The sequence below is a fragment of the Ctenocephalides felis genome, unplaced genomic scaffold, assembly GCF_003426905.1.
Source record: "Ctenocephalides felis isolate EL2017-DRISC unplaced genomic scaffold, ASM342690v1 CF-g0.4_SCAFFOLD_01170, whole genome shotgun sequence".
NCBI classification, from domain to species: Eukaryota; Metazoa; Arthropoda; class Insecta; order Siphonaptera; family Pulicidae; genus Ctenocephalides; species Ctenocephalides felis.
In genome coordinates, this window is record NW_020537324.1 from 77700617 (window position 1) to 77720753 (window position 20137).

The window sequence follows — 20137 nt, forward strand, 5'->3', positions numbered from 1 at the left end:
CAAAGTAATAAAAAAAAAATTCTCTGAAAGTTTTAGCTTTAAAAATTAAGATTTACATAGTCCGCAATTCAATTAAAAGTTTAATAAAAACTATTAACCTTTTATTAATCCTTGTGGGGACTGTTTAAACAAAATATTTATTCATCACGGCATCAAAATTAATTATTAAAATATTTATTTATTTAGTGATTTTGACACTCAAATTGTCAGTAATAAATGCCATCAAAATTACAAGTATGCTAACACAAATGGCGCAAGATTTTACTTAATAATGAAATATACAAAACTTTTATTTGAATTGCGGACTATCTAAATGTTAATACTAAGAGCTAAAACTTTCACAAAATTTTCTTTTATTACTTTGCAAGCATTTGAGACCTTGGGAGCAAAGAAATTCGAATGTGTCCATATTAAAAACCACCCTTAAATATATATTCTCTTTGATGACCTCGATATTTCGAAAACAATCTTACCTAGTACCTTTGACAATCCTAAATTCAACTCGATTTATCTTCATTTAAATAAAAAAATGCACAATTTTACTAACCAAAAAAAAATTAGTCAAAAAACAAAAACAAACTTACCAAACATAAACTTCTTCATGGTTAAAAACGTGTATTTAACTTCTAATAATAATTATTATATAAAATGGTTTAATTAAAAATGTGTGTGTGTGACTTGACTGCTTCTGGAACGTCGATTATAATTATAATTATTATTATGTAAATAATTGGCCTAATCAATTAGGTTTTAAGGGGATGATGATTTCTATATGCTAGAGCGATTAATATTATTATTTATTTTATTTAACAATGTAAACTAATTCAGTCCGTAATGGAAATTTGGGCGAAGCCGATTAGTGCCTTGTCGTCTGCCACTTCACCGCTGCTAAGTTCTGAATTCTGTAAAAAAAAAATACAAAAAAATGAAAAAAAAATCAATATACTAGTTGTGAGTGGCATTTTGCCTTAAGGCAAGTTAATACATAATCAATTAAAACAATAAGAATTGTGATCTATTTATGTTTATCTTTTTTCCACTTGACTCTAAAAAGTGTGAACTATACTAAATTCCATACAAAAATTTGGTTTCTTCAGACATCTTGGTTAGTACGTGTAATGAAATCTCATTATGGAAATTAATATACTAGTATACTGGTTTCGATACAAAATTGAAATTTCGACAGACATTCTGCATAGTGTTGGAGTGGAAATCTTTGTTTGGAAACTAGTATAGCATTATTATTTTTTGTTTAAAAAATTACAAAAATCAATATGCTAGTTGTAAGTGGCATTTTGCCTTCAGGCAAGTTGCTTAAACTCACCCCAATACAAAATCAACTTAATCAAAAAGAATCGAAATTTGTTTATATTTATCTTTTTCCTACTTGATTAAAAAAGTGTGAACTATACTGCATTCCATACAAATACGTAATTTCTTCAGACATTTTACATGGTTCGTGTGATGAAATCTCGTTATGGAAATTAGTATACAAGTATACTGGTTTTAATACAAATTTGAAATTTTCTCAGATATTCTGCATAGTGTTGGTTGGAAATCTTTGTTCGTAAACTAGTATAGAGCAATTTTATTTTTTTGTTTAATAAAAAAGAACTCTACTGACGAGCAAATGTCATTTTAGATCAAAAAAAAGAACTCTACTGAGGGCAAATTCACAAAATATTTACAAACAAAAATATTTGAAATTGTAAAAACCTTACTGATGAGCAATTTCACAGTTATTTGCAAATGTTATTTAGATTAAAAAAAGAACTCTACTGATGAGCAAATATCATTTTAGATAAAAAGAGAGAAAATCCACAAATTATTTACAAAAGATCATTTAAAATTTAAAAGAACTCTACTGACAAGCAAAGATCGTTTCAGATAAAAAATTAGCAATTTCACAAATTATTTACAAAAATCATTTAAAATAAAAATAAACTCTACTGACGAGCAAATTCTGGAAAATATTTGCAAAGTCTTTTAAGGTGAAAAGAACTCTACTGACGAGCAAATATCATTTTAGATAAAAAAATTAGCAAATCCACAAATTATTTACAAAAATCATTTAAAATTAAAAAAGGACTCTACTGACGACCAAGTACCATTTTAGATAAAAAAAGAGCAAAGTCACAAATATTTACAAAAATCATGATTTAAAATTAAAAAGGACTCTACTGACGAGCAAATTCACAAGTTATTTGCAAATGTTATTTTAGATAAAAGGGGCTCTACTGACGAGCGAATATCATTTCAGATTAAAAGAGTAAATTTCCGAATTATTTACAGAAATCATTAAAAATTAAAAAAGAACTCTACTGACGAGCAATTCACAAGTTATTTACAAAAATCATTTAAATTAAAAAGAACTATACTGACGAGCAAATATCATTTTAGATAAAAAAATAGCAAAGTCACAAATTATTTACAAAAATCATTTAAAATTAGAAATGAACTCTACTGACGAGCAATTCTGAAAATATTGCGTATGTCGTTTTAAATAAAAAGGACTCTACTGACGAGCAAATATCATTTTAGATAAACATGAGAGAAAATTTTCGAATTATTACAAAATAATCATTTGAAATTAGAAAGAACTATACTGACGAGCAAATTCACGAGTTATTGCAAATGTCTTTTAGATAAAAAAAGAACTGCTGACGAGCAAATATCATTTTAGTAAAAAAAAAAGCCAATTCACGAATTATTTACAAAAAAGCATTTAAAATTAAAAAAAACTCTACTGACGAGCAAATATCATTTTAGGTAAATAAGTGCAAATGTTCAAATTATTTACAAAATAATCATTTAAAATTAAAAAGAACTCTACTGACGAGCCATATATATTTTTGATAAAAAAAAGAGAAAATTCACAAATTATTACAAAAATCATTTATAATTAGAAGAACTCTACTGACGAACAAAGATCATTTTAGATAAAAAGAGCAAATTAACAAATTAATTACAAAAATCATTTAAAATTATTAAAAAAACTAATGACTAGATTAGAGAGAAAAATAACTATAGAAATCGGCAAAATTTAAAAAAAAAGTTAATCCTCATGTTAGAGAAAAGGAACTCTACTGACCAGCAAATTTAGAAAAAAGTAGTAAAAATTTATATAAAGAAAAGAGTTAATATAATGTAGTCTAATTTGGGTGTCAAGCGATTCAGAATGTCTTGAAATATGAAATTAACAAATCGGATTTACCAGCGAAATAAAATTTCTCTTTTGGAAAGTTGAAATATAAATATAATATTTAGGGTATCCCCCGAACTCAACGTCAAGCCAAAACAGGGCGATAGGTATTGACTAACTATTATAAAAAATATTAGAAAAAATAACATCCCGTGCAGTTTGTAAATTTTATGAGCTTTTAAACGCAACCTAGACCTTTGGTGAAATTATGAACATTTTTAAGTGATTGTGGTTATTTTTTAATAATTTTATTATTTAATCTTAGAAACCATACCGTAAACGTGAATAACGTTTCTATGACAATTGCCTCAAGTTTTCAAAAATAAAGACTTTTTGTTGTACTATACTGTTGAACTTTGAGTGGCTCTCATTAAAAAAAATGTAGTAAAGCATCTTGGCAAGTTTTATTAAAATTTGGCGCATTTAGTCAGGATTGTAAAATGGTAAAACACTTGATAGTTTGTTAATAAAAATTTTGAATAATAATATAAAAACCTAAAAAACGACACGATTTTTGCTAACGAATTTCGCTGACGATCGGTTCAAATGGTTTTTATTCAAAAGTATATAGTATTTTTTTATTACCAATTGGAAGGTGACTGTCTTCATTTTATCCCTTTGTTCGATTAATTTCTGCAGATTTGCAGCCATTACTACGATATCTTTGCCATCGACTAAACCTGCACCGACCAGCTCTGCAGCAATTCCTATAAGCAAAAAAATAAAATAAATATATTAATAATATAAAACTCAAATAACCGAATAATAAAAATTAATAATAATAATAAATTAAGAATAATAATTAATAACCAATACATAAAAAAAAAGAATATATATATGTATCTCGATTCAATTTTTAACACCTCAATTATATTTAATAAATAATTCTGTAAAATAATTTGGCATGTAAGGTAACTTGTGCAAACACTAAACTCTAGAATAAAAATAGAAGGAAATATATATAATTATCAATAAAATACCAGTCTATGTAGATAATATTTTTTATTAATTGACCACTTTTTTACTTAAAAATAAAAATTTCTTACCATCAGCAGAATCTTTTCCGACTGCATAATCGAATCTTATATCATTTAATTCCCGTTTGGCATTCCTAATACGTAGAACTAAATTTACAGGAGGTGCATCGTTGTCTGAATCACCTGGGAAAAAGAAAATAATAAAAAAAATAGATAAATATATGAATAGATTATATATATATATATATATAATATATATATATATATATATATATATAATTATTTACCTTGTGTATTTACAGATTCAGTATTAATTGTGTCCTCTTCACTAGCCGAAAGATTCCGCACTTCAACTGATTCATGGGACCGAGTGTTCTTCGGCATCAGAATCACCTAAAACAATTTAAAAGACAACTTTAAAAAAAATGTATCAGAAACGTAGTTGTTGAAAATGTTGAAATCTAGTATTATATAACAAATAACGTGCGAAACAAATTTATATTTAAAAAAATCGTTAAAATTTAAATTTGAATACATGAGCTTTTATGTATATTCCATACTGTCGCGGTACAAAATTTTATATTTAATTTTTTTGTGTACAAAGTTTGTTCAATAAAATATATATATATTGTATAGTTAAAAAGTTTATAAATTTGCCATGAAGTTCCCGTTTAAAATGAATAACGTTTAAAACAAGATTATTAAAAAAAAGTTGTCTAAATAAGTTTTACTACTTTATGTTAGTTAAAATGTATGGAACTATTTGTTGCCTTTTTATATTTTTTACAAATTTTTTTTTAATTTTGTTTTAGTACATATATATTGTTATATACCGTTTAAAATATAATAAAATTATCTACAATTTTGTGTATGAAAATGAATAACGTTCAGAACAAATTTACATTTAAAAAAATGGTTAAATTTAAAATGATAGAAATAATAGAGCTTTTATTTTTGTTTGTTACCGACACGTGGTACAAATTTTAATATTTTATTTTTTTCTGTATAAAATTTGTTTAAATACATATATATTATATTGCATTTATAATAAGCTTTATAAATTGTCTTCAAATTCTCGTTTAAAATTAAACAATGTTAGAACAGAATTATTAAAAAAAAAAATGCCCAACAAAGTTTACAAATAATACTTTAAATGTAGTAATTGAAAACAAAATATAACATTTTGTGTGAATTTGTTTTAAAAATTTATTCAATACGTATATATTATTGTAAATCATTGGAAAGATAATAAAATTATCTATAAATCTGTGTAAATGAACAAACAACTTGCAGAACAAATTTATATTTGAAAAAATGGTTGAAATTTAAAATTAAGCACTAGGGTTTTTATCTGCATCCTATTTATATAAAATTTATATTTAAAAAAATAGTTAAAAATTAAATTTGAATACATGAGCTTTTATGTATTCCATACTGTCGCGGTACAAATTTTTTTATTTAATTTTTTGTGTACAAAATTTGTTAAACTATATCTATATTATATTGCATTATTTAAAAAGCTTATAAATTTGTCTTCAAATTCCCGTTTAAAATTAAATAATGTTTAGAACAGAATTATTAAAAAAAAATTATTGCCAAAACAGTTTTAACTTTTATGTTTAAAATGTACTTTTTTACATTTTTTGTTAATTTGTTACCAATTTGTTCTAATATATATAAATTATTAAAAGGAATAGTAGAAATCAATTGATATTCGGCTTGAGAAGATTTTGGGTAAAAATCACTCCGAAGAAGATGCACTGGTCAAATGTTTGATAAATTATATATATAACTCATTTTTGCAATACTATAAGTTGAAGAATAAGTTAAATATATAATAATATATATATATATATATATATATATATATCAGTTTCTTATTATTACATGAACTATCAGCATCAGAATAAATTCTCTGCGATCCGATATACAAGATATCCATCAGAACGTTGTCCAAACTCCGTATACTTCCACTTGTAGACATTTTGACAATTATTGCTTATTGCAAATTTCTAATTTCGAAAATCATATGATAAACAATTCAAATTCCCATAAAAATAAGTATGTAATTTTAAATTTAAGGAAATTTCAAATTCACATGTCACTTTCTCGAAGGAAAAATTTCACAAACAAAAAACGAAAACAAAACATACTTTGATATTAGGTTGTCAAATATCTCCCTTCCGCCTTTTTGTATGCAATGCAATGCAAAAAAGCGGAAGGGAGATATTTGACAACCTAATACTAAATATATGATCCCAAATTTGATCTTATTGATGTTTTCTCAAAAACGGCAGGACCGATTTCAAAAATTTAAAAGCCGTTCGATGTAACTCGATAAGGACTAGCGTTGACTAAATTTGCACAAAGATAAGGACTAGCGTTGACTAAATTTGCACAAAGATAGCTCAAGCTGTTTCTTTAAAATTAGCAGAAAAGTGCACAAATTTTTCGCCGAAAATCCTGAATTGATTTCCTGGCAGTCTCTTTCAAATTAATAGTTGAATAATGAAATTAACTATGCGTAAGTGGCATTTTGCTTTAAAGCAAGTTTCAAGAACTTACTTTACATGGTGTAAATAAAATTAATTATTTACACCATGTAAATCATAAATAATTTGATTTGTATATGATCTATCTGACAATGTTTTTTTTAATCACAATATTTATTACAACTGTTAAATAATTTAACATCTAGTAACAATAATGAACGATAACATAAATTTAAATAAAAAGGAGTACAAAATAAAGGATAGTATTTACATTAAAATGATATCCTCAGTATGATGATTTAATATAAAACTAGTTGGTGTAGTATTTTGCCTTGAGGCAAGTTACATGAACTTCCCGATATGTTTAAATAATCGGCTTAATCAATAAAAAATAAATTAATTTATATGCGATTAAAAATATTCCGAGTGGATTTATTACACATGATTGAAAACGAACGAACAATTTTATTCGGAGTATTTTCTTAAAGCAAATTTTCCAAAACAAATTTTATAATTGAACCGGTTTCCATAGGACTTTAATGGCTCAGTATGTTCATCAAGACCAAGTACTCTATCGTTATACCAAGTAAATCGTCTATTTTAATTCTAATAAACGTCAAAAAACTACTCATTTTCTCAAACTTTTGTGAATTTTAAAATTAAACTACTTGTCGTAAGGCTGAGATATTTCAGTAAGTTTATATAGACCGAGACATATATCGCCAAAAAAAGTTTCATAAAATAGACCTAATTTTTTTTCTACAGTTAATAACAAGAAAACGGCTCGGTAGATTTTCACCTAAACTAATCAGTGTCATCAGCAACTAATATCTTTCGAGCAGTTTTTTTTTTTTTAAAATCGGTTCGGTAGGATGAGCTTAAATGTGGACGAAAAATTTAACACTTTTTTCCATATTACAAAGAAACGGCTCGGCCGATCGTCGCACAAAACTGAGGAACGATAATCCTCGTCGAGAATATCAAATGGTTTTTAATTCTGAAATCGGTTCAGGCGTTTTTGAGCAAACGTCGATGAAAGTTCTAATTTTAACAAATGCCAAAAATACCATATTAATTTTTGCAAACTTTGACGAATTTTTAAAGCTAAACGAGATGTCGTAGGGCCGTAATATTTAGATGAAAACATTTCTCCTTCAGAAAGTTTGTAACGAATAAATTTGTTATTATTATCTCAATTTTAGCTAAAAACTCGGTTCATTCTATCGTTACGTTTTTACTAATTTCGATCTCAAACGATTCAGAATGACTCGAAGCAAATTAGCAAATTAGCAAATCAGATTTTCTAGACAAAACATAACTTCTCCTTCGTAAAAAAATAAAAACAGCAATCACTATTATGTAGGTAAACTTTTTGTGGTCACTTACCATCATTATCTTCTTCCTCCGAAGACCAAACCCATTCACCAGTGACTGTCCGATGAAGTCTGCCACTGGCACCAGGTTGTCTTCGAGCAGCTTTGTGTACCCTAGTTTCCATCGATGGACCTGTCGCCACCAATGTTTGTGTGAGGTACCTTAATAAAAAAAAAAAATGTAATTAGAAGTTAGATGAAGAACAGTTTAAATAGTTGTGAGTCACAACTGTTGTGACCATATACTTACTTTCTATCTTTGGCTTTTTTGAAGAACGGATGTTTAAGCAACTCGCTCGCCGAAGGTCTTTTCGAGGGTTCCTTTTGCAAACAATCGACTATCATTTTCCTAAACGTTTTGCCATAAGCCTTGTATTGATCTTTTTCATCGGCACCTGAAATGTAACAAATATCAATTCGACAGAATAGACGAAACTAATATAAAAATATTAGTGCTTATTGGTAACAAATAAAATACTACATTTTGCAATTAAGTTTTATCTCGACTAACCTGTGTCTAACGTGGGAGGATCGTTCTGTAGAGTCAACATTAAAACTTTCATCGGTGGATATTTGTGATATGGTGCTGTTCCTGTCGCCATTTCGATGGCTGTGATTCCAAAAGACCAAATATCTGCCTTGAAATCGTATCCGTGATCTTGTTCCATCACTTCGGGTGCCATCCAGCAAGGCGTTCCTACAAATGTATGCCTAACCTGAAAAAGGATAAACGACTCATAACTTGCTTTTCTTCAATGTTCAATCTATAATAGTAGTTGTTTAAATGAATTTAAACTAGTGGTTTATGGCATCGTGCCTTAAGGCAAATTGCTGAAATATTCGAGAAATTTTAAACGTTTTCAAATATATTATTACAAATAATGTAACTTTCATTATTTTGCTATCTTTTTTGTATATCTGAGCAAATCACATGTAAATTATAATAAAATCAATTTATCTCCAGAACATTAACAGTCGTCACTTCATTTCGAATTCAATTTATCAAAATAAATAGTTGTCTAATTTGCACAAAATTGAAAAAGTGCTCCCGTATAGTCACAGTCTAAACGCGTTTGCAAATAATTCTGTGCGACATTTTCACTTATACTGTGCTTAGTTTGACGGCATTTTCACATTTTTCAATCGTTTTCACAAAATTGGAAAAGTGCTCCAGTACATAGACAGTCTAAACGCACTTGTGTAAACATTTGTACCGGAGTGGCGCTTAGACTGTGCTTTGCCTTGGTAATTTTTTGAATTTTTAATGGAAAATTACAAAAATATTTTATGGAAAATTGAAAAAATATGTAATAATTTTTTATCCTCAAAAGCAATTGTTTTGTCAATACAAGCAGAAAGTTTTTTAGATCATTCAAATCTGACGCTTAGTTCACTCGAAAACTGCCATTTTTGCACATTTAGCTCTGTATCTTCGAAATGACGGGACCTGCCTTTGCCAAAAACTAATCACCTCTTCTCCCAATCATTACAAATTGAATGTTTTTAGATCATTCACATCCGATACTCAGTTCTCTCAAAACTCGATTTCTATTATCTGTACTCTTTGCTCTTTATCTCCGTAACTGCTGGACCTGCCTTTGCCAAAAACTAATCAGCACATCTCCCTATCGATAGGAATCGAATGTATTTTAAACCATTCAAATCGATTGATCCGTGCGCCCGAAAACGTGGACGAAAAAATGCGGACATACAAAACACACACACACACATCCATTTAGTTTCTGAGGTATGCCTCTTAAAAATGTTCAGAAACCTTTAAAACGTCGAGAATGCAAAAATTTTCATTTTCGATTTTCGGCCCATTATCGACCCACTATAACTACCCTACGGGAAGTTAATTATTTAATAAACTGCAAAAATTAAATGTTGAGGTATGTCACGTACTTCTTTTATTTGTCATGAAAAAATTTAATATTTAAATAGTTGTTATAACAATAAAAATGCATTCTATACAGTACCCGTATTAAAATTCTCCTAATGATTATCATATAACACGTATTTCTTGCATTATTACCTATATCATATTCACTAAACCTTAAATTCTATATTGTACGCCTTTGAACTAACTATATAGTACGCCTAATACGCTTAATACGTCTAATACGCCTACAACCCTATATACATAACACGCCCTATATTATTTCTAATCTTACACCTATGTTTCTTAAACGCTAATTTTTCCGAACCCTACCGGGATTCGAACCCGGGTCTGCCGCGCGGCAGCCAACGACCTTAACCACTACGCCACCGTAACCCTAGGATCAATCGTCTTTCGAAGCGTCTCGTCGCGCCGCCTTAGTATTAATTACCTAATTAATTAGAAAATGAACCGCGGTAACAACAGTGCAGTCCTAATAATATTATTAGTGGGGGTAGCCGATAGAGTAGTGGTTAAGGTGCGCGACTTCCACGCGGAGGTCCCGGGTTCAAATCCCGGTATAGACAATAGATAGGTAGAGATAATAGATAAGAGTAAAATATAGCGTGTAAACGGTTGAATGTAAGGTTTGTAAGGGATAAATAGATATGTAGGGTGTATATATATTATATATATAGGTAGTATAAATATACATTATATATATAAGGTATATATATAACTATAAGGTATATATATATAACATATTATGGTATATATATATCACATTATATATAGGTATATATATAACATTATATATATGTATATATATAACATATATATATATATATATAACATATGTATATATTATATCTATATTCACCTATAATAGATTTATATATAACTATAGGAACTGATGTTCTTAGGTATGTAATAATTAGATTTAAGTCCTTTAACGTATTGTAATAGTTCTTGGGTAATATTATATAAAAAAGAGTGCGCGTAAGGTTCATACGCGATTGAAGTAAAACTTATTTGCAACTGTACAAGATGGCATTTAAGTGAAAATAAATCATAACAATTTTGAATAATTTTCATTAATAATATGGTAACACTCGTAATGCACACATTTATTATCGTCAATCATTATACACATTTATATAATGATGAATTATAACTTATATATTTATAATAACATTAAAAATATGTATAATATATAAAAACAATAATGTAATTAAAGTCATACTTCAAATACGACATGATCGGTTTGTCATTGTAATTAGCATTTAGAAATGAACTTTCATTAGAGAAATAAAGTAATTGGTGATTAATAAATTCTATACTATTCATTCACACAGTGGATTATGTTAAACAATGCCTAAACAAATATTGTTTTTGCAAATTCACTCAACCTGTAATAATTGTGTTTGAAGAACTTCGTGTAATTAAAATTAACATACTTGACTGCTTATTAATTAACATACTTTCATTGACTGCTTGTATTTTTTTTAACTTCCCGTAGGGCAAGTTACAGTAATCGCAAAAAAAATCGAAAATGAAAATTTTTATATTTCTTTGCGTTTCAAAACCTTCTGGACATTTTGGCATACCTTAGAAAAAATGGATGTATGTGTGTGTATGTATGTGTGTGCTGATACAAAATTTTCGTCGACGATATCGGGAACACGGATGAAGCGATTTGAATAATTCAAAAAAAAATTTTACTTGTATTGACAAGATGAATTGATCAAATTTTCATGAAGGCAAGTCTAACAGTTTCGGAGATCTAGTGAAAAAAGTAAAAGAAAATGCCATTTGGCGGTCAAAAATGATCATTAGACATATGCACATTAAATTATCAGATATTTTACAGAGATTTTAACAATAAGTATAAATTTTGTTTACATTCCTATGGGTTCCGTACCAATGTTTATCCGTTAGACGCTGACGCGGCGCTTACGCGCTTCGATATTTTCGTCTGTATGCAGTTAAAGCAGTACGATTGCTTTGAAAAAAAGTTCAGATAAATTCCAAAATTCATTTCCAAAATATGTCAAAATAAAGAAAACATTTTTTTTCAATAATTTTTTTTTGCAAAAAAAAGTACATAATTTTTTGTCAAATTTATAGTTTCTCGAAAATCTATCTCATTTTTTCGAAGTAAAATTTTTTCAAAAATGTTAATCGTTTTTAAAAAATAATAATTTTTAGTACGAGGAGTTCCAGCAATTTGCCTTAAGGCACGATGCCATGCGTCCCACTAGATTTGTTTTTTACTTTTTCGCTGGCGATATAATCTCATTCTTTAAATAGTTGTATTATCTGTTTTGCCTAAACAATATTTTCCATTTTAATGACTTCAAAGATTTATAGAAACTACGAATAATATAGGAATAATTTCTAATCAATAAACTTACGTTTAGTATACGGCACAAATGTTTAATTTGTTTTATTATTTTCAAGAAACAGAAAAAAATATTCTTCTGATTCAGGCATTTTTAATTAAATCAAGATTTGTACTACGATGTAACTTTAAAACGTTTATTTATCTATGCCGATTTTTTTGTTGATATCGGTACGCATACAACGACAGATCTCTATTCACATACACGACGACTAATCACAATCGACCCGTATAGAAATGATATCATCGAGAGCGAATGACGAATCATTGGCACTCGACTCTTATCTTATCGACTCTTATCCTACCGTAACGCACTTTCGTTGCATTTGTACGGATTTACACCCTAGTCGCGCCTAAAGAAGTTTTACTTCAAAAAAGTTGATTTTTTCGCAAAAATCACCTCCGGGTAATTAATTATCACATATATCCTTTACCTTTTGCCTCGATAAATCCCTTCCAGTGGCCAGCCAAGCGCTGACACCAAAATCAGCAATTTGTACAGTTCCATCTTCGCCGAGTAAAATATTACCAGCTTTTATATCTCTATGAATTTGTCCGTTACTGTGGAAATATTCTAAGCCTTTTAGTACCTACAAAAGAAAAAACACCGGTTTTAAAAACCGTTTTTTGGCGAAAATTATGGAATTCGAAAACCGGTTTTTTAGTGAAAAAAGTCGGTTTTCACTGTATAAATGGAAAATGACAAATGTAGCCAAATATAAAAGATAGATGAAAGCGTTTTGATTCTTGAAATCATATCGGTTCAATAGCATTTGATATCTTATCAGCCTGCAATGGTTCCCCAGAAAGGTATTGCATATATTAATTTAGATTTTTATACCAGTAGTGTATATATTAATTTAAATCAGTGTGACTTCTTCTTGAAGAAGTAACTTCCTCTACTCAAACTTAAAAAAAAGAGTTTCAAACCCTAGAAGCCACAAATTAAAGAACAAAAACTTGGAATTATTATATCAGGCTTTAAAAACATTTAAGCATAATTTGGTCGCAAGTATGAGAGTATATTCTATTTCAGGAAATTTTGTGCGTAAACAAAGGACACGTCTATGTAGAAATTCGATAGACGTTCTCAGTTTTTTGAAATCATATTTTATTAAACAAACAAACAATTAGAAAATTAATGAGCTCAAATTACTCGGAGCAGACAATACCCGATTTTAGCTTAAGTGTTTTTAAAACTAAAATTGATATTAACAAGTATATATCAAAATGTATCTAATATTTTTTTGATGTTTGTCAAAAATCGATTTTTTTCATAAATTGCTCCCTTAACATGTCTAGAATAAGGTAGTGTAAAGCGATTTAGAAAATTCGAAGTCGTTTTAAAGATACAGCAGGTAAAAGAAAAGAGAGCGGTTCGAAGACTTGAAAATTTAACGCGTTTTTCTCAAAACTGTGTTTTTTCAAACTTTCCTCCATTGTCTCAGAAATGTTTCTCGAAACGATGCTGAAAACGAATGATTACTTGAAATTTAGGAATCGTGGAGGAAGTGTGTGAGCTCTTTTTTTCGAGGCGGGGGTATTCAGAGCGCTGTAACTCTAGTTTGACTGAATATTTTTAGCTGAAATTTTATATTTATACTGTCCAAATATGTGTTAATAAATGATAAAAAACTTGAAGCTCTAAATACTTACTGGTCGTAAAAAAAAACTCCTAAAATATCCCTAAAAATCAGGCCGTCACATAGGAAGACTCCCTTAAAAACAATTAAGCATAATTTAGTCGCAAGTATGAGAGTATTTTCTATTTCAGGAAATTTTGTGAGTAAACAAAGGACACGTTTAAGTAGCAATTCGATAGACGTTCTCAGTTTTTTGAAATCATATTTTATTAAATAAAAAACAATTAGAATGTTTAAAATTAATTAATTAAAATTGCTCGGTACAGAAATAAACTTAGCAAAATAAATTTAGCTTAATTGTTTTTAGAACTAAAATTGATATTAACAAGTATGTGTTATCAACATGTATATATTTTTTTATTTTATTTAAAAATGTATTATTTATATTTATTCGAAAACTTTCCTTTCACTATCATCAAAATATTTTCATTCTTATATGTGAAAATGATGCGTGGATAACGAATAATTATTTTCAAAGTTATTTAATCAAGATAAACTATTATTTTTCAGTTCTATTAATTAAAATTAGAATAATTTTGTTTACTATCTATAAAATTTAACAATAAATAAATTCAGTCAAATACTGCTCTAAATCACACTAAATTTGCGGATAAATTACAGAATATTCGAGCAAAAATGTATTTTCTATATAAAATTCGAAAACCGGTTAAAACCGGTTTTTTAGTAAAATTAAAATTCGAAAACCGGTTTTCTGAAATGTCGGTTTTTGTATAAACCTTAATCACAACCAATGATATATTAGGTTGTCAAATATCTCCCTTCCGCTTTTTTGCTCTTGGTTTATAATACAAAAAGGCGGAAGGGAGATATTTGACAAACTAATATAATCAACAAAACATAACCTTTTATTATTATTATTACCTCTTTCAATACGGTTGCTATCGTGGCCTCATCAAATACACCATGTTTACAATTTGAGACTCTAGCCTTATGTTTTATAATATCGAGTAAGCTGCCACCTTCGAGAAGTCTCAAGACCAGCCATAATTCTTCTCGGACAACAAAACTCGTGTGATATGTTACCACATTCTCGTGGTTGCAGGAACTCATCGCCTTGAATAAAGGATCGAGGTAATAATTAAATAAATATATAATTAGGCAGGGCCGGTCCTGCCTTGCATGCAATGCATGCAAAAAATGCGGGCGCAAGCCTTAGGGGGCGCCAAAACGAGTTTCGGAAATTAAATTTATAATATAATATTTATATTTTTTTATATAAAATCTAGAATTATTTATTAAAATCTTATAACACTTAATAAATTATAATAAATAATTTAACTTAACTAGGGATACGGAGACACAAAAATCATATTTATTTTGCAATGTGATATCAGTAGAAACAATTAACCGATTAATAATTCTGAAATTTAGTAAATAATAGCTTTGTTTATTGCTTAATCTACTTATTCAATTTTTTCTTTGTTTGAAGTTACCGTGAAATCGAAAAAGAAATTATCTAGTGTTCAATCCCATAAGCGCAAACCTGCGAAAGATTAAATTAATTGTTGAGCATTATTGACGAATAATTGCGAGCTAATTTACTTGAATCGGAACTTGTTAAAAAATATAAACAGATTATAAAAATGGGGAGTCAGTGCTTAGAAAATGACTTGTTTATTCCGAGAAATTGAATTGTAACTTTTGCTTTTGTTGCAAATATTTCGCATTTGTTGAACTTTGAATATTGAAGACATGCGTGGAACAAATATGAAAAATGGAAGCAAAATTTACTTTGAAACGAAAATCTTAAGGCTTTTTTATACCTAGTGGTGACCATACTCTAAATTTAATAATTATTTACTATGCAGAAATAATACATATCGAATATAATAAGTTTTTTTTAATATAGTTTAAAAAAGTGTAATTTATTTGCATTTTTACTGATTTTTAGACAATACAAATATTCTAAAATACGTTAAAAATTTAAGTTTAAAACAACAAGCTGATACTCTGAATATGATGGCTCTAACGATATCAATAAGGAGAAGTTTACGACGCAATTTTGGATATTGTAAATGATGAAAAATTAAATTAAATTAAAATTTAAAAAACCCAACATGAAATACGAGTGTTATGTTTGAAATTGAAATGCTAGTTTTTTAAATATTAATATTGCACATACGTTAAATACTTGATTATAATCAACCCCCGAATCGCCTCGATTTTCTAAATAAATATAAAATCAATATATTTTATACGCTTTTAGATTATATCTAATTTTTGTGCACTAAATCCAGAATAATTAAAAATTAATTTATTTATTTCACTTAATATTTTTGTTAAATTGAAGTTATAGAATTTAAGAAATGCATTTCAGATATAGTAATTATTATTTTGATATCAAGATCTTTTTATCAAAATAATAAATACTATTTCTGAAATGCATTTCTTAAATTCTATAACTTTAATCTAACAAAAATATTAATTCTTTTGCTATGGTAGTCGAACTTACATCCTTAACAAATTTACTACATATTGAATATTACTAAAATGTGAAATTATAACAGGGATTGTTTTATTTATTGATATCGATAATAATAAATAAATTTAAAATTAATATATTTTATACCCTTCTAGATTATATCTAATTTTTGTGTACTAAATCCAGAATAATTAAAAAATTAATTTATATAATTTAATGATAAACTGTTTTAAAACGGTGAAAATTAATAGGGGGGGGGGGGCGCTAGAAAAAAAGTTGCATGCGGGCGCTAAGGACCCCAGGACCGGCCCTGTAAATAGGCATATATATATATATATATATATATATATATATATACACATATAGTTTAGTATTTTCTGTACTGTATTTCTTTTTAAAGTTCATCCATACTCGTGTTCCATTTTTCCAAATTGATTCGTTTGATGGCACATTTTCGTTTCTTGGTTTACAAAGCGCAGCATGGACGACTGCAGTAGCACCGACCTCTAATAAACAAAATAAAAATAAATTAGGTGTAAATGGCATTTTGCCTTGAGCAAGTTACATAAACTCCCCGATACGGGTACATTGTGAAACTTATTAATATACTTTGTTTGGAACATGATCTACCTATCTATTTGTCTACTAAATACTGATTTGTAATGGTCAATTAACCACCCAAATGGTAATTATTCTGATTTTTTCATTTGCTGCAACTTCCAAACTCTGGACCTGCCTTCCCAAAAATGTGAATAATTCTCCGTTCTGTTAAGAGCCTAATTGGTATTTTCTAGACTTTTTCTCGTTTTTATTCATTCTCTAAGTAAAAAACATAAGCCTATAATATTTTGAGGCATTTACAAATTAATTCCATAACCATGCAAAGACGCATTTACTCCCAGACTCGAAAAGATCTTTTGATTTTTTTTGTAAGTTGATATTTCATTAATGAAAAGAAATTTATTGAAAATTCTTTACATTTTTCGAAAATATTATTTTTTATTCAAAAATCAGTACTGCCATGCTTTGGTAAAGTTTATATATATATATATATCTATAATATATATAATTTCAATATTTTCACCTATAAAATTTAATAAGTAAATTTCAAAGACGTCTTTCATGCATGTCCATATGTCAGTTTATTATTTTAATGTTTGGAATAATTCCAGAAATAATATGCTCGCGTTTTTTATATCAAATAATATATATAATATATATATATATATAGATATATATATGTATACATATTCATATATATAACATGGTTATGATGATAATTCTTGGAAATTTACAGACTAATTTTACATTTTTTAGTGTATCATTAAAATTATACACTGAGGCCATAAGAACAAATAAACGCCACGATATTACATATAACAAATTTAAAGAAATTTTGAATTACAAAATGTGTTTCTTCGCTTGAAAAAAATTTATAAAATCACTTTTGATAAAATCTTTTTAGTGAAAAAGTATTAGTGTATAATCAATCATACAGGTAATTAATTCTGTTTTCAATAACCTTTTCTTAGAACTTTTTAGTTTTTAACATTTTTAATATGTTTATAATTCACTCATTTATTGTTATTAATTTCATTATAATGAAAACGAACGAAGACGTTAACTCGGAGTATTTTCTAAAAGCAAATTTTCACAAATCAATATTTTTTATAATTGAACCATATTCCGTAGGACTTAATGGTTCAGTATGTTCATTAAGACCAAGTAATCTATCGCTATACCAGTTAAATCATCTAATTTTAATTTTAACAAACGTTAAAAAACTACTCATTTTCTCAAACTTTGATGAATTTTTAAAATTAAACGACTTGTCGTAAAGCCATCATTTTTCAGTAAGTCTATAAGACCAAGTTAAAAAAAGTTCCATAAAAATCTGCTTAATTTTTTTTTCAACAGTTAATTACAAGAAAACTGCTCGGTAGATTTTCACCTAAAACTAATCAGTATCATTCCCAACTAATATCTTTCGAACAGTTTTTGATTTTTTTAAAATCGTTTCGGCAGTATGAGCTTAGATGTGGACGAAAAGTTTAACAATTTTTTCCAATTTACAAAGAAACGGCTCGGCCGATCGTTGCATAAAACTAGAAGCGACGATAATCCTCATCGAGATACATCAAATGGCTTTTAAATTTCTGAAATCGGTTCAGGCGTTTTGGAGCAAACGTCGATGAATGTTCTATTTTGACAAATGCCAAAAATACATACTAATTTTTGCAAACTTTGGCGAATTTTTAAAGCTAAACGAGTTGTCGTAGGGCCGTAAATTTTAGTATGATCTGGAAGACTATGGTATCTACCGTCAAAAAAATAATAAATCGACGAAACAAATTTTTTGCTTATTACAAAAAAACGGCCCGGCCGATCTCTACCAAAAACTTAATCAGGTCGATTCCCACCAACATTTTTCGAACGATTTTTGAATTTTCAAAATCGATTCAGAATTTCAAGCTAAAACGTGGACGAAGAATTTTTCAATTTTCTGCTATTTATAAAAAAACGGCTTGGACGATCGTCGCACAAACTCAGAAACACTAATCCTCATCGAGATACATCGAATGGCTTTTAATTTTTGAAATCGGCCCAGCCGTTTTCGAGAAAATGTCGATTTACGGCAAAAAATCTGTTCACATACCACACACATATTTTCCAAATTTGGTCTCATTCGATTCAGAAGGACATGAAACGTCGAGAAAACATAAAATTAGCGAATCGGATTTTTTGATGAAAACAAACTTCTTCGGAAGTTAATAATCGAATAATTATCGAGCTAGCAAATTCTAAAAGGACTCTACTGACGAACAAACAAAAATTCTATTAACGAAAAATTTAGAAGTCAATTCTCCGATAAATAGAAATGTTATGGCAAAGCTATGATACGATCCTATCTTCGCATGAATTGGTAGTAACAACTGTCCAAAAGCTAAGTGTTTGCACACATAAAACCTAACCTACAAAACGCACAACGTCAAATAACAATCCAATAATATCTAAGCATCTTTCAGACTAAGGAATGCAATACCGGTATACCGAATACCGGTAAACCGCCCCTTTTTCGGCGGTATTTACCCAAAAATACCCGTATTTTGGTGTTTTTACATAAGCGCTATTTAATTCATAATACCCTAAAGTTTAAATTTTCGGAACAAATTTATCTTTAAATTCATAATCGCATAAACAGCTATATCTTCAAGTGATTCTATAGGATAAACAAATGTCAAATATTATCTCAACTGAATATTTATTGTTTTACTAAGGGGCTACATATCGTGTTACAATAAATAGAATTGGACTGATAGATAATGATGTTTGTTCATCTTTTGTAAAAATTGTAACGGTTTTTGAAGTGATATTTACGCCAAAATATTTTATATCATACAGATCACCCCTGCGTAATCTTATTTTTTTCTAACTTTATGCATAATAATTATATAATTACTAAATATTTTGCTTCTTATTACATTTATAAAATATAATTTTTCGAAAACGTTTCGTAGTTTGAAAATACTATAGAAGCATCACATTGCTTTATAATAACAATACTCAACAATTATAGTAACTTAATCATTTATCTCGACAAAGTATCCGATCTTAAATTAGTGTAGAAAAAAAATTATTACTGACACGGACACACGATACTGACAATACAGTTATTATAATAATGTAATATGATCTTTATGAGTTTTTGGTCTTTCCTACTCATAAG

General features: G+C 28.1%; 1 protein-coding gene across 2 annotated transcripts in view; it reads right to left on the bottom strand.

Annotated features, from left to right (window-relative positions):
* The window catches only part of LOC113368482 (STE20/SPS1-related proline-alanine-rich protein kinase), a 77181-nt gene that overhangs the window by 10248 nt on the left and 46796 nt on the right, over window positions 1–20137 (bottom strand). Inside the window, exons 3-7 of one of the 2 annotated variants that reach the window (XM_026610030.1) lie at window positions 14850–15041; window positions 12759–12914; window positions 8556–8760; window positions 8295–8439; window positions 8058–8206 (exon numbers count right to left, since the gene is read on the bottom strand). In XM_026610030.1, coding sequence (XP_026465815.1) covers window positions 8058–8206; window positions 8295–8439; window positions 8556–8760; window positions 12759–12914; window positions 14850–15041 — 847 coding nt within the window. The remainder of the gene's footprint in view (window positions 1–8057; window positions 8207–8294; window positions 8440–8555; window positions 8761–12758; window positions 12915–14849; window positions 15042–20137) is intronic. The other variant, XM_026610031.1, reaches the window with a different exon arrangement.